Source organism: Echiichthys vipera (assembly GCF_963691815.1).
Source record: "Echiichthys vipera genome assembly, chromosome: 16".
Classification (NCBI taxonomy): domain Eukaryota; kingdom Metazoa; phylum Chordata; class Actinopteri; order Perciformes; family Trachinidae; genus Echiichthys; species Echiichthys vipera.
Window position 1 is genome coordinate 13,879,366 of NC_139841.1, and position 14,256 is coordinate 13,893,621.

Here is a 14,256-nt window from a genome sequence, read left to right on the forward strand (position 1 = left end):
CTTTATTAATCTTTTCCCACTTATGGCATCTGGTCATGATGCGTGAAAAAGCTGGATTAGGCCTGACAGGGGCACCGTTGCTGACCACTAGGCAGTGGTGTAGAGTTAATAGAGCTATGAATAGAGACCTTTGTTGGCAATATAAGGCTTGGCGGGCTTTCATTCTCAGCCCTGTGGTGCTAATGGCTTCATCATTGGCAGGCAGGCCACGCCAGTGCTTTAAATCACTTAAAAGCCCCGGAGATAAATGCACAAGGGACCTCACCGTATCAGCCTGATAGCACATCCTCTCTTGTTTAGCCTGGTTTTACTGATTCATGCACAGCACCCATTTGTAGTGGATGAAAAGAAATTTGTGAACAAAATGTAGAGGCATAAAAAGATCTTGAAAAGGATCAACACATATCTAAACAACACAAAGAAAACAAGTAATGGATTTTTTTTGACAAATAAACGTCACTTTTATAAATATGTGCTCAATAATTTTAAAAGATAGGTAACTCATCAGAGCGCAGAAACATTGTCTGTGCTGTTCAAAGATTTAGTGTCCAGTTTTGCATAAGAGGTTATTTTTTTTCCTCCTTTTCACAATCTTCTCTCCTTCTTTCCTCACATCTCAGGCTGGCGCGAGATGCCCCAGACAGATGCACCAGTCACTTTGATGCAGTGGCCCAGATACGAGGGGAGGCCTTCTTTTTCAAAGGTACGGAGTCACAAAGGGAGAAAGACACAAAGCTAGAGAGCTGTGTGTTGGAAAAACATAAAAATAAATTAGCTAAACGAATGGAAATGAAAGCAAATTTTAAAAAAGGAGAGAGGATGAAGATGAGAGTGGAGTAGATGCAGACATCTGTCTGAGCCGGTTGAGCCTTGCCGAGACTGCAGTCCAAACATTACATCAGGCTTTCATGCTTGCCCTCAGGAGGAATAACCGCTAGCTTCCCACTGACAACAGAAACAAAGACTCACATACCCTTAACAGCAGAAGTGTTAGCCAAAGTATGCTGAACTTTATCTGACACATAACTCATTTTTATATACATATCATTTTGCCTATTGAATGTTGTTTTCAGATGCAAGATGCAGATTTTGTTCTAGTCTATTTCTAGTTGGCCCGTAACATAGTGTGACGGCCTGCCACATATGTTAAAGACAGACCCCAATGGATAAACTCTGCTGAATGTGAAGACAAAAGACAAACTGCACAGGACAGGAAACAACTAAATTAAGTAATTGTGAATGTGTAACCGTGTGTATATGGTCAGGGCGTTCCTGCAAATGAGGTGTCCTCAGTGAAACTTCCCTAAATAAATAACTGTTTAATAAAACATTAATTTAAATTTTTTAAACTTGCAAGTTTCCCCTTGGGGAAAACTAATGAATAATAATGGCCACCCCAGCCAATATTATTTGTTGTCAGCATCCTGAATAGTGCTGATCCTGTTCCTCATAGGAAAGTACTTCTGGCGACTAACAAGAGAGAAGCACCTGGTGTCCCTTCGTCCGGCTCAGATCCATCGCTTCTGGAGGGGCCTCCCAACTAATCTGGAAAGTGTGGATGCTGTGTATGAGAGGCCTGGGGACCACAAGATAGTCTTTTTCAAAGGTACAGTGCCAAAACATTTCTACATTTCAATATCTATCAGATTTTGGTCTTAAAAGCAGTCTTAAACGTTAGTCTGGTTCAATAGTTTCAGTGAGTATTTGCACACAGGATTTGATTTTCTTGCATTTTCTTTCTTCTCCCGTTCTTTCACAAGTAAAAAGTTAGAAGTAGAGTTAAAGTTTCCTTTTTAAAATAAACTTCTGATATCTTGCAGATGTTTTTTAAATGTGATTCATCCACACTATAAAGAGGCAAGATGAAAAGAGACTCTTCACACCTTTCTTAGTGAGACTTTGAAGGAAATTGTGGCTTTTTTCTCTCTGTGAGAATGCAGAAGATTAATAAATTGGGTATAAAACATCATAAAACATGGGTGCAGAAACAAGGGCATGTTTCCTATTTTGTATAAAATGTATAACAGCTTTCCTGGCAGAGAACTTTCTCCCTTTGCTGTGTAACAATCATATGAGTGTTTTATTTCACGAGTGTCCTTGACATATATTTCAGATCTCTCATCTGTTCAAATGTATCATCTGTAGGGTAGAACTGTATGCTATGTGTGATGTATACAACTATATCTTTTACTTCGTCCACCCTCCTCAGGTCTGAAATACTGGGTATTTAAAGATAATAACGTGGAGGAGGGCTACCCTCGTCCAATCAGTGACTTTGGCCTACCCTTGGAAGGAGTGGATGCAGCCTTTGTTTGGCTACACAACGACAAAACCTACTTCTTCAAGGACAACCACTACTGGCGCTACGATGACCACCTGAGACATATGGATATGGGCTACCCTAAAGACAGCACGCTTTGGAAGGGGCTGCCACCACAACTGGACGATGCCATGAGGTGGTCTGATGGTGAGTAGCCTTTAAAACACTTTCTTCTTCCATCATTTACATGGACTTTAAAAACACACACACACACACCACACACACACACACAAATAGATGAGATTTAATCCACAGTTATGCTTGGCTTGAAAAAAAGACAATTTTCTAGCTGCCTATTGGGACCACGGTTGTTTTTTTCAGGCCCGAATCTTCCTCTTGCTCCTGCTAGTGAATTTCCAGGAACTCGCTGGCATGTTGGAAGATATAATACCTCAGGAGCAGCCGGTTCTGCCCTCTCCTAATGGGCTGTGCACAAGACACAAAAAGAGGCAGTGTAATTTAGATCCTTTGTGCTCTTCAAACTATTGCATAACGAGTAATGAGTAAAACCAATCACTCTGAAGAGAAATGTAATTTTGACCAGGAGATCCATCATCTCATTCTTTGTCACTACCCAAAGTTTGAGACTGGAGGTGGAGGTGCACTAGAGTTCAGTTCAATACTTTCCTCCTTTAACTGAACCTGCGTTCAGTAATCGACTTGTTTTGGCTGCCTGTCAATATGGATGAAGCCACCTACTAGGGCTTGTAGCATTGAAAAGCAGTCTTTTTTAATAAACTCTGGGTTCGCTTACTACGTTGTTGGTGCTTTTTTTATGTGTATGGACTCTTATCATGCTACTGCAGAGGTTTAGTGCTATTTTGAGCAATATTAGGGGTTAAAAAAAGCTGTTTTGGATGGTTTAGCGCGCCGCCCCAAGTTACTCAGTGTTAGCCATGACTGGCTGTTAGCGACTGTCTGGGATTTCTCTGTTAATAGGTGATCAATGAAAAAACTGTCTCGATTATTAGATGTATTTTCAGGTCGAAAAAGACCATGGAATGCAAATACTCCAGAAATACACTTTTTAGGTTTATGTTTATCAGATCGTGTAACAATGTCTGAAACCCCCATTACAACAGCAGAAATCGGCCGGCTTTTGCCTTCAGAAGGGCTCAGATGATACATCACACAGACTAGTTTGTTACAATGGGTTTATTTAAAATACTGAGTTACCTAAAGTGTGATCAATGTATTTTACACTTACCTGCTCTCTCCTGTGCTGAAAGTAAAGCAAGTAGGCTAAAAGTTAAATTATATAACACCTTTCTTGAGCGTAACAAAGTGTTTTTCGATAAAATACAAAAGCAGACATAAAGCAGATGTCTCTCTGTCTTTCACTGTTTCAGTAATATGAAATCTTCTCTAAAGAACTTCAAATAATGCATGTGTGATAATAAAGCTGCGTTGCTACTTTTTCAATATTTCACAAAATGCATGATCCAAACCATATCCCCAAAAGTAATCTATCACCCCGAGTAAAACTGTGTGTAGAATGAAGCCAGTGACATATTTTGACCTCTTCTATCTTTATTAAAAATTGATTATAAAGACATAGTGATTGATTATATATAACTTATAAATGATGAATCACCACTGTCTGTTTCTTCCAGCGATAAATGATTACATTTCTCAGAGAAAAATAGAGTTGTAACACTCCACCCGAGCATCAGACCACTGGTAGCTGCTGGTATTTGTTGGTGCCAAAGGCAAGGCTGTGCAATATCCTTCTCAGGGGAAATCCTCAAAGAGAAATGAATTACAAGAGAAATATGAGGCAGAGATGGGACAATTATGCAAGTTAGCAAACATGCAGCTTCAAGTCTTGGATCAAGTTTCACAATCAGATTACAAATTCTGAGCCAACTTCCCTGGAGTAGTAAAACACTGAACTAGTTGGAATTACTTGAATATGTGTCTTTTTATCCATGTTAACAGCATGACTTAATGGTTGAACATTCATGGTTCCCTGAGGATGAAGTCTAATGACTTTGATGATCCCTTACATCTGGCACAAACATAAGGTAGACATTTGTGGTTTTGAGTAAAATGCCTTAACAACTCATAGATGGATTGCCACGAAATTGTATACACACACATGTCCCCTCATGTCTCCCTCAGGATGAGGTGTAATTACTTTTTTGAGTCCCTTTTCATCCAGCACCATCACCATTTCAGATTTTCTATCTGCTCAAAACTTGACTAGATACTAATCTGTTTAATGATAATGTTAGAATGCTAACAAGCTAAACTAATAACTGTTAATCACCAGTAGGATGCAAGATGGCGGGAAATCTTCATGCAAATTGTCCGTATTGTCCTGTTCCACTTTCAAAAAAAGGCAACTGTGGGTCACTGAGGCCATGCGTGTCCGAGACCTCCGCAGGTGGGCCGCAGTCACGTTGCTTAAGATTAATAAAGAGAACTGACCAGTTTGCCTGAAGAAAGGTTCATCTCAGATCCAAATCATATAATTATATAGCCTATCATTTCTGATTATGTTTCAACATATAAATAAGCTTGAGTGACAGTAAACATGGCTGCGTACAGTTAGGTCTCACAGGTGCGTGCACACACACACACACACACACACACACACAAATGATTGTAACTGATTCATTTTTCTTTCGTCTCCACTCTTATGCATGTCCACTCCTGCCAGGTGTCCAGGGCACTTCAGCCCTAGTTAATTGGCCTTTTGCACATATATTTACTTATTTATTTATTTGTTGGTTGATCCATTCAACAGTTTTCATACATTTCCGTGAGAAAATCTGTGGTTGGTGTGAAACGGCTTTAAGATGGTAATCATTCTAACCATTCTACCTGCTAAATGTTAGTATGCTAGCACTATGAGTGTGAGCATGTTAGCATGCTGGTGTGAGCATTTCACTCAAAGCACCCCACAGAGCCACTAGCATGGTATAACAAATTGTGCCAGAGTGTGGCAGGAATGCAGTATTTTTGTAGGTTAACCCATTTAGCATCGTCCTGGTTCACCCGACAAAAAGTCAATGGGATTTTCCCATTAGGTTTTGGATTATTGCGGAAACTAAGCGCTGAACAAAAGCTTATGATAACCAATATAATGAAAAAATTAACATAGAGTTTATAATCTTCTGTGTAAAATGCAATTGCCAGAAGTAAATCTTACGTTAGGCTATAAGCTAAACAGCAGCACTGTCACATGACACATGACAACGTTACCACCACTGGCTTCCGGCTGATTTCGCATGCTCAGCATGATGATGTTTAATGTCTCCAACGACCTCTGTAGTCTCATTTAGCCACTTGTTAGCAAGCATATTTTTTTAAGACGTGCAAAAGCTTAAAGAATTCGTGATTGAATTGATGTTGATGTTATCTTATTTCATCTAGAGTAGTTTGAATTCAAATTTAATGTAGTTTAAATCAACTTATATTGCTCATAGATAAGACATTTCAATTAAATTACAATGTAAGATTTGACATCATTCATAAAGTACATTCTGCTATGACATTTATTATTATTTTACTGAAGTTGGTTTATTTTGGCAGTCTTCTGGTTATCCATGCACATTTTTTGTTGGCATAGCTTCAGTATGTAGATTAGAGGTGCATTTGCATTTGATTGTTTGTTTTTTTTCATCCATCATACTATTTTTTTTAGCCTTTAATCTGTTATTTTGACGTAGCACACATGTTCTTTTTTTTGCTACACATTCACACAGTGGAAACTTTGGAGCTCGCCCAGTGTAATCGCAGTGAGCAGCTCCACTGTAGCAGCTGAGCGTCAAGGTCACAATGCCTGCTTCCATCAAAGCATGACAGTCATTCAATCCCATGCGCATGTTAATGAGAGGTGTAAAGTGGTCTGACACTATTTGAGAAACTTTGTGCAACATGTTTTTTTATGTTAGGCTGTTGTGTGTGTCTGTGTATTGGACTATGAATGTTAGGGCATTTTTTGATTTAAAAAATATCCCCAGAGCCACTGAGTCCTGATATTTGAGGTCACTCTCAGTGGGAGCCTGGATGACCGTAATCTCCCCCTACAGTATATGAACACAAGGAGGCTCTTTCTCTGTCAGGTATTCGGTCTTCCTCCAAGCTCTTTGATGTGTGGGTGTGTGAGAAGAGGCCAAACGCACAGTCCCGACTCCCCTTCACCTGCGGCTATTATCGCCACAGAGCCTGGAAGGGTACACTTGGAAACCGGCACACACAGACAATCCATGGGCCATGGGAACTGGAGATACCTCAAAGCCTGTTTTCTGTTTGTTTCACAAGCTCAGAATGAATAGAGCAAGAAAAGACAGGGGAAACAGACGTGGGGAGGGAGAAAAGAGCGATATGACAGCAAGAGAGAGAGAGTAGATACGGTGACACCTCATTATGAAAATAGAACAGAAAGAAGGAGAGGGATATGTGAAAAGGAGAATCCAGACAGGAGGAGATATGGGGACACCTGAAGAAGGAGATAATAAAGACAAGACAAGAGAAGGAAAAGAAGAGATGTTAGAAAGATAGATGACTTGGCTCAGAGGAAAGATCAGACAGGACAGGGAAATCATAGAGGCAGAGAAAGGCTGTAAAACCATTGAGAATAGTTGCTGTGGAGGAAAAAAAGGGGTATAAAGGGCATAAGTGTAGCTGTAATGATGATGATAATCATGGCTGCTAGCATCAGTATGGCACCCAGGAATAATTTTGCCTTTTAGTCATAGCGAGACAAAGGTAAAGGGAGTGGAAAATGAAATTTATCAGGCATGAAGATTATCTTTAAACTGTAGAGGAAGATCAAATAGACAAGTCGGTCGCCGTAATTGTATTGGTGTCACATTAGTAGAGTCAAAGCTACAACATCTGTTACGATAAAGTCAGGAAGTGATTCATGTAGTGATTTTGGACTCAAGGGTTTAAAATCTCAGGCAACATCAGAGTGATGGGCTCCAGAAAATACTAAAACAAAGGAAGAAATCATTTAGCTGAGCTAACTTGGATAGCAAGTTACACTACAGAGATTTCTTATGAAACTACAACTAAGCTAGCAAAGTAACTGACAACTGACACAGAAACTCTACCACAAACAACAATGGTACTTCAAGAAGAAAAGCCTTCAGTGCCGTTCTCTTCTTTCACTAAAGAAGAACTCTCCAGTTATCTTAAGAGTGAGACTATTGCAGCATATAAGCTAATCTCTTTAGGAGCTGCCATTATTGTTTTGAATGAGTGTCGGCACTCCTCCCTCTACTGCCAGTAGCTCAAAACAGGACGCCTATTTGTCAGCGGACTTTTAGCTGAAACTCAAACACATTACGTGAAGCTTGACCAGATGGATTTTTGTGTGACATGTGAACGTGTTTCTCTAGTGATATTGTGTGATATCGTGTGATATCGCAAGAATTTGTCTGCTTTGCAAGGTAACCTGAAAGCCCTCTTTAACATACAACATGCAGTAAATATACCATACCATACCAAATATACCTTTTGCCAAAAAACAAAACGCAAATGTGGATTAACAGATACACCCCTTTAACCCAGCAGAGGGTGCTTATGTTGCACATAACTCACCAATCCCAGTGGAAAACTAATAATAATACATTATAAACAGTTAACAGTATTGACAAAAATAAAATAGTCCATCCATCCATCCATCTTCAACCGCTTGTCCCTGTCGGGGTTGCGGAGGGGCTGGAGCCAATCCCAGTTGATATCGGGCGTGAGGCGGGGTCCACCCTGGACAGGACGGCAGTCTATCACAGGACACATAGAGACGAACAGAGACAGACAACAATTCACACTCACATTTACACCTACAGGCAATTTAGAGTCATCAATGAACCTAACACGTGCATATCTTTGGACCGTGGCAGGAAGCCGGAGAGAACCCACACAGACACGGGGAGAACATGCAAACTCCACAAATAAAACAGTAAATAACATAATAGTAAAATGTGAAGAGACTAGTAATAAAATATTAGTACAGTTATAATAGCAAGTAATGGTAAACAATGCCCAGTACTGGCAAGTGGAATGATTAGCTCTGCTACACAGCTCAAGCCTGCTACAGCTAATTTCTCTGTATCATAGAGCCCCATTGTTGTACAAAACTATTGAAAATAACATCAATGAGCTACATTGTTGCACTGGATGACAGCAGTTCCCTCATTACCATTAACATGGGCACTGTAGTTTATTCTGAATAAAGCCCACAAACACAGTCTTGCAAGTAGCATGTATTAGTCCACAGCTGAAAATAGTCGCCATAAATCCACTATTTACTCCTGTTGAGTCCCCAGCTGCTGGAGGAGATTACTGATCATTTGTTTGAAGTGAAACAATATTTGGATTTACATCTTCAGTATTTAAAAATGAATGTGTTTGAGGGAAAGATCTTTTCATGTGATTTGTTGAGTTTTCTTATGTTTCAGTAATGAATTAATAGAACACATTTTTATGATAAATAAATCTGATCCCCCTCTCAAATTATGTTTAGGCTCTAGAAAATATTGCACAATAAATTAACTCTTTTCAGATGCAAATTACTGTCACCATATTCAATGAATCAGACTCCTGTTTAAGTGTCATCATTTGTTAAGCCATCGATTCATTTTCACTCAGATAATCTGAAAACCATCTGATTCAGGTGTTAGTCAGTGGTGATGTGCTTGTAAATTTGTTTACCACTTTGGACAGCTCTAGGACTTGTACTTGTACTTCCAATAATAGTGATAGATGGAAAAGGAGAGTTTGTTAGTATGTGTACTCTTGGACTTCTAACTTTGAGAGGATTAAATTTAGTATTCGACTTAGAGAATGAGGGGGTTTGGGGAAAGTAAAGATAATATATAGACTATACGGTTTATCCTAATTTCAAAGTGCTTCAGTGAGCTGTTTTGGGACTTGTATTTATGGTTAAGGTACTGGACTGAGAGAAACAAGTCCTTCAAGATTTATAGGTAGAATTTGTGTGTCTGTGTACACATCACTATAGAGCACATCTTATTGCTATTCCAACAAGCTGCAGCCCAGCCTGAATATATTCTCATGATTATACGCAGAGAATCAACTCCACTAGGTCTAGGTTGTAAAAACGAAAGATCAGCGATTGTGTCTGCCATTTGTTGGCATTTGTTATCAAGGCCAAAGCGTGGATAAAAAGATGTAAAGCCAGGAGTTCTCACTCTTCTTTGTACAGTGCTGTGAAAAAGTCCTTGCAATTTTTTTCTGTTCCTGCTTTTTTGGCACACTTGCATGCTTGAGATAGTCACATAGTTATTCATATCAAACAAAGCTAACCTGAGTAAATACAAAATGCAGTTTTTAAATGAGGATTTTGTTTATTAAGGGAAACAAGCTACAACACCAACCTGGGCCTAAAAGGGAAGTGAAAAAGTAATTGCCCCCTAAACCTAATAATTAGTTGTGCCACTCCTGGCAGCAACAACTGCAATCAAGCATTTACTAGAACTGGCAATGAGTCTTTCACAACGCTGTGGACGAATTCTGGCCCAGACTTGTGGCAGAATTATTTTGATTCAGCCACATTGGAGGTTTTTCCGGTATGAACAGCCTGTTTAAGGTCATACCACAGCATCTCAATCAGGAGTTTAAAGTTCTACTTTTGACTCGTAAGTCCACAGAATATTTTACCATAAGTTTTGGTGATCATCAAGATGTTTTTTTTTGGCAAATGTCGGACGGGTCGTTGTGTTCTTTTTGGTCAGCAGTGGTTTTCACCTTGGAACTATCCCATGGATGCCATTTTTATTGGAGACTTTTGTGGTGTTTTGGAGCTTCTGATGCATGAAGCATTCTGTAGTTACTGTATTCAACCAGCAGCGGGTGCTGCAGTGAGCCCCTTCCCCGTCCCAAAGCCCTCACAGGCGGGTACTGGCGCGTTACTTTATGTGACCTTCTTGGCAACTTTATTTATTAAAAGCTAATAGCGACTAATTTAGAGACTTAATCAGACCATCCGGAAAAAGGGAGAAATCTGTGGTTGGCCTAATTCATTCCCATGCATGTCGCTCAGAGTACAGTTCAGTCTATTGGTCCGTGTCTCTCTCCATGCAGCAGTACTGTTGTTGTTATGTGACACCGTGGGGGTCAGAGGTCCGAGGTGGGGAGAAGAGGGCATCGTTAACAAAGGATGCGGTTTCAACGTCCAGATGACAACGTCACGGGGGGGGGGGGGGGGCGTACCCAAATCTTCCCACTCTGGGACCTGGTTACAAAAAATACCGTTGTCAGGTTCCGGTAACGTCGGCTGCGTGTGGATGGTCGGCAAAAACGATACTAAAGTTGTGCGGCCAGGTTGGTTTGGATAGCTTTTTTTCCCTTAATAAACAAAGCCATCATTTAAAAACTGCATTTTGTAGTTAGTCAGGATATGTTTGTCTGATATTAAAATGAGTTTGATGATCTGAAACATTTAAGTGTGATAAAAAAGCAAGAACTGAAGAAATCTCTAAGGGGGCAATTATGTTTTTTCAGCTCACTGTAGGTTAAAGAGCCATGCAGGCAATGCCAAGTGATGCTCAGTTTTATTGCTCACAAATATTCTTTGCGAAAAAAATACTCCATTCGGGGTACAGGTCCTTGACTGCACCATTCAGAAGTAAACTGAATGCTTTAATCATTATCTATCCTTCGTTCCTGTTTTCTCTTCAACACTCAGATGAATGCAAGGCGCATAACTCTATGACAGAATAAGATGAGACGTATTGAATCCCAAAGAACATTTACTCTACGGTTAACAATGAGGGAGCATTTTTTCAATTCCCCCAAGCTCTCTCTCGCCTCTTATTCATTTCAGTCACCAAAAAATGAATGAGCCACAAAACTATCAACTGTTTACTTCTCTCTTGTTTGTCTCAGTCAACAGCCTTGTGGGAGTTGGTGGCCTTCCAGTTTACCAATTCAGGAAACTCGATTTGAGTTGGTGAACCAAATTCAAAATTCTGTTGTTTTTTTTGTCCTATTATGAGCAGATGTTCAAACAATACATACAGTCAAGTTTTATATTCAAACTAGATATCACATTTGACTCGGACAAGAACAAAAAGAGCATGTGGCGAAAATATTCAACTAGTATACAGTAAATACCTATTTACCTGTGCACATCGTTTAATTTTTTGGTTTTGTACTGCCAGAGTCTGCTTAGTATTTCGAAAACTTTAATTAACGTAAGTACCCTGAAGTCAAATGACAGGTGCAGTAGGGGTCGTCCAGATCGACTGGCACAATGCAATTATGGTGTCAAGAATGCCCATTAGGTGTTTCTGTGTACTGGGCTGGCATGAAGACCCCACAAAACTACATAAACTCTTTTCCGTTTGTAGTTTGAGTAAAAAGTATAATTTCATTGCAACAAAACTAACAATATCATTAAGGCATAATGTTTTTGGATTCTTCTGATGATAATCACTTCCCCTTAACAGCAAAAAAAAATCAACCCTATTTTTCCCCCAAAGACTTCAATTCAAGGAGTGTTTATGTATGCTCCCGCGGGTGCTCAATTATCCATTCTCTTCCCACGTGGGTGCTCAATCGTGCATCTAGCGGCACTGAAGTTCTTGCCTTCAACATCTTTAAGAACATTATACAGGATACATATGCCACTTTAAATTTCGTTTAGTCCCCTGTTAAATCATTGCGGCCCCACAGTAGCAACCGAAAAAATAAAAGCATGTGACAACAAATGGTGAGTGGTAACACTGATGTGTGTCAGCTTTGCTATTATTAACACTGCCAAGGAGGTTATATTTTTTGGTTCGGTTTGTTGTTTTTTTGTCTGCCTGTCAGCAGGAAAAAAATCTACTGGCTCAATTTTCATGAACCTAGGTGGAAGGGTGTAGCCTGGGCCAAGAAAGAACCCATTAAATTCTGGAGTAGATCCTAAATCACTTTGGTTAACATTGTGAGAAAGGGCATACCCTTGGCGGAGGTCTGCGTTCTCTGAGTGTCCTTCTAGCCTTCATATGGAGATAACTGAGCCTACCTTATATTCACAGCACGCACAGCAACTACTTATCAGGTTGTTGGTTTTTTAGTTATACGACTTAAGACCAGTCTTGTGTGAGTACACTAATACTTACACATGTGATTGATTCAAGTCTGTGACACGTCAAGAGGAAACGATGAAGAATTGATCATACTCTTTTCTAAAGAGTAAGAATGAACATCATGTCTTTTTTTTAAAGTGTGAGTGCTTTTGTGTGTAGCATTTAAAATCAGGGTCTAATTTGAAAAACATGGCACAGTCAGATACTTTTGAAAAGGGGGAAAAAAAACATCCTTTATCCAAAATCTGAAATGATATGCTCTAGAAATCGTTCTGCACTCTCCTCTCCAAAACTCTCTTGTGTGGGATTGCACTGAAGGAATAAAATTATATGATTCTTCACAGTGGATTTATGGTCGTACACACCGATATGTATCTTTAATCCCACGCTGTTTCACATTATTCCCTCCCCCTCTCAAAAAGGTGTACTGTGGGGTCTGTTAATAACAGTGTGAGGGTACTAAGCATAAACACTCTGCACCCTGGATCACTGATTCATGAAATGGCCTTTGATGTTACGTATGTTCTCTGTTTGTTGTGTATTCCACAACCGAAAAAGAAAAACAAAGACAATTCTGTTCCTTGTGTAGAGACTAAAGCACATAGTCTTGCATTGTATGATTCTAATACCAACCCTCTGCCCTCTCTCTCCCTCTCTTTTTTCGTAGGCTCGTCCTATTTCTTCAAGGGGAAGGAATACTGGCGAGTGCCAAGCAGCGACATGGAAGTGGAGGCAGGATACCCCCGCCTCATCTCTAAAGACTGGCTGCTGTGCACCGAGATGCAGTCGGACTCTCCGGACACAGAGCCCAAAAACACGGAGACGAGAGTCAACGTGCACCATCACCCAGACCACGCAGAGAATGGATACGAGGTGTGCTCCTGCACCTCTGACACCGCCTCGCCTTTGGGCGCCCGCCCCTCCCCATCTCCTCTGTGGCTGCTGCCACCTCTCTGGACGCTCTCGCTGGCCCTCCGTTCTGAACTGCTATGATGCCAAAGCATGGGACCCCTCAGTTCCTGAGCTCTTTGGTGGGGGGCCAGTGGATACTCAGTGGAAGCAAAAACTGGAGTTTCTTTGTTTTGTTATTATATCTTTTGGTATCCTTTTGCGCTAATTTTGCTGTTATTTATTTTACATGTCATTTGGTGGGCACTGTCAGCTAAAGTAGCCATCATTATAGGCATCAACCCATAGATGCTTCACAAGGTTTTTTACTGAGTGGTTAAACTGCTTCAACTCTGCAAGGAAATATATGTTATAAAAATGTATTCCTTGAGGTCCAACAGTTATTATTTGACTCCATGTGCAGATTTACAGCTGCAATGCCTCACATACAGACATATGTTAAAGGAATCCTGGGATTTAGGCAGGTGCAGAAATGTGCCAACATACACACTGTTTCCTGTTTTATGAAATTACAGCAGATGCTTTATTACAGGGTTGGTTCACTAGAATTACTTCTAAATTGCCAAAAAAAAAACAACACATTTTCCCACTTACCTCTAGTGGTATCTATCCGTGTAGATGGTTTGACTTGTATGTAGGTTCTGCTCCTCAATACTAAGTGGAGGTGAAATGAATTTATTTGTGCTGTTCAACACACTGAAAATCTACTTTTGAAAAACAATTAAGTTGTGCTTCTTAGCAAAAACAATGTCAGTGTTACTCTGGATAATCCACAGAACCCATCATTACACATAGTAATAGGGACATTTGAAGTTATAAAAGTAATTTTAGTTTACTATGCTGTGCTCATTACTAACAATTTCCATCCACCTAACATTCAGTGTGCAAACTTCTTCATGTCAGAGCCGTAAGGATGGATGATGAGTAGGTGGATGGACTTTCCTTCCCTCAGCTGTACTCTGAAGCGAGGAACTTCTG

At 40.1% G+C, this 14,256-nt stretch overlaps 1 protein-coding gene across 1 annotated transcript in view; it reads left to right on the forward strand.

Annotated features, from left to right (window-relative positions):
- The window catches only part of LOC310959177 (matrix metalloproteinase-17-like), a gene marked incomplete at its 3' end in the record, with an annotated part of 72,183 nt that extends 58,821 nt beyond the window's left edge, over positions 1-13,362 (forward strand). The window contains exons 7-10 of the mRNA XM_083930428.1: positions 621-703; positions 1,454-1,606; positions 2,210-2,467; positions 13,037-13,362. Coding sequence (XP_083786554.1) covers positions 621-703; positions 1,454-1,606; positions 2,210-2,467; positions 13,037-13,362 — 820 coding nt within the window. The remainder of the gene's footprint in view (positions 1-620; positions 704-1,453; positions 1,607-2,209; positions 2,468-13,036) is intronic.
- Positions 13,363-14,256: the final 894 nt, after the last annotated feature.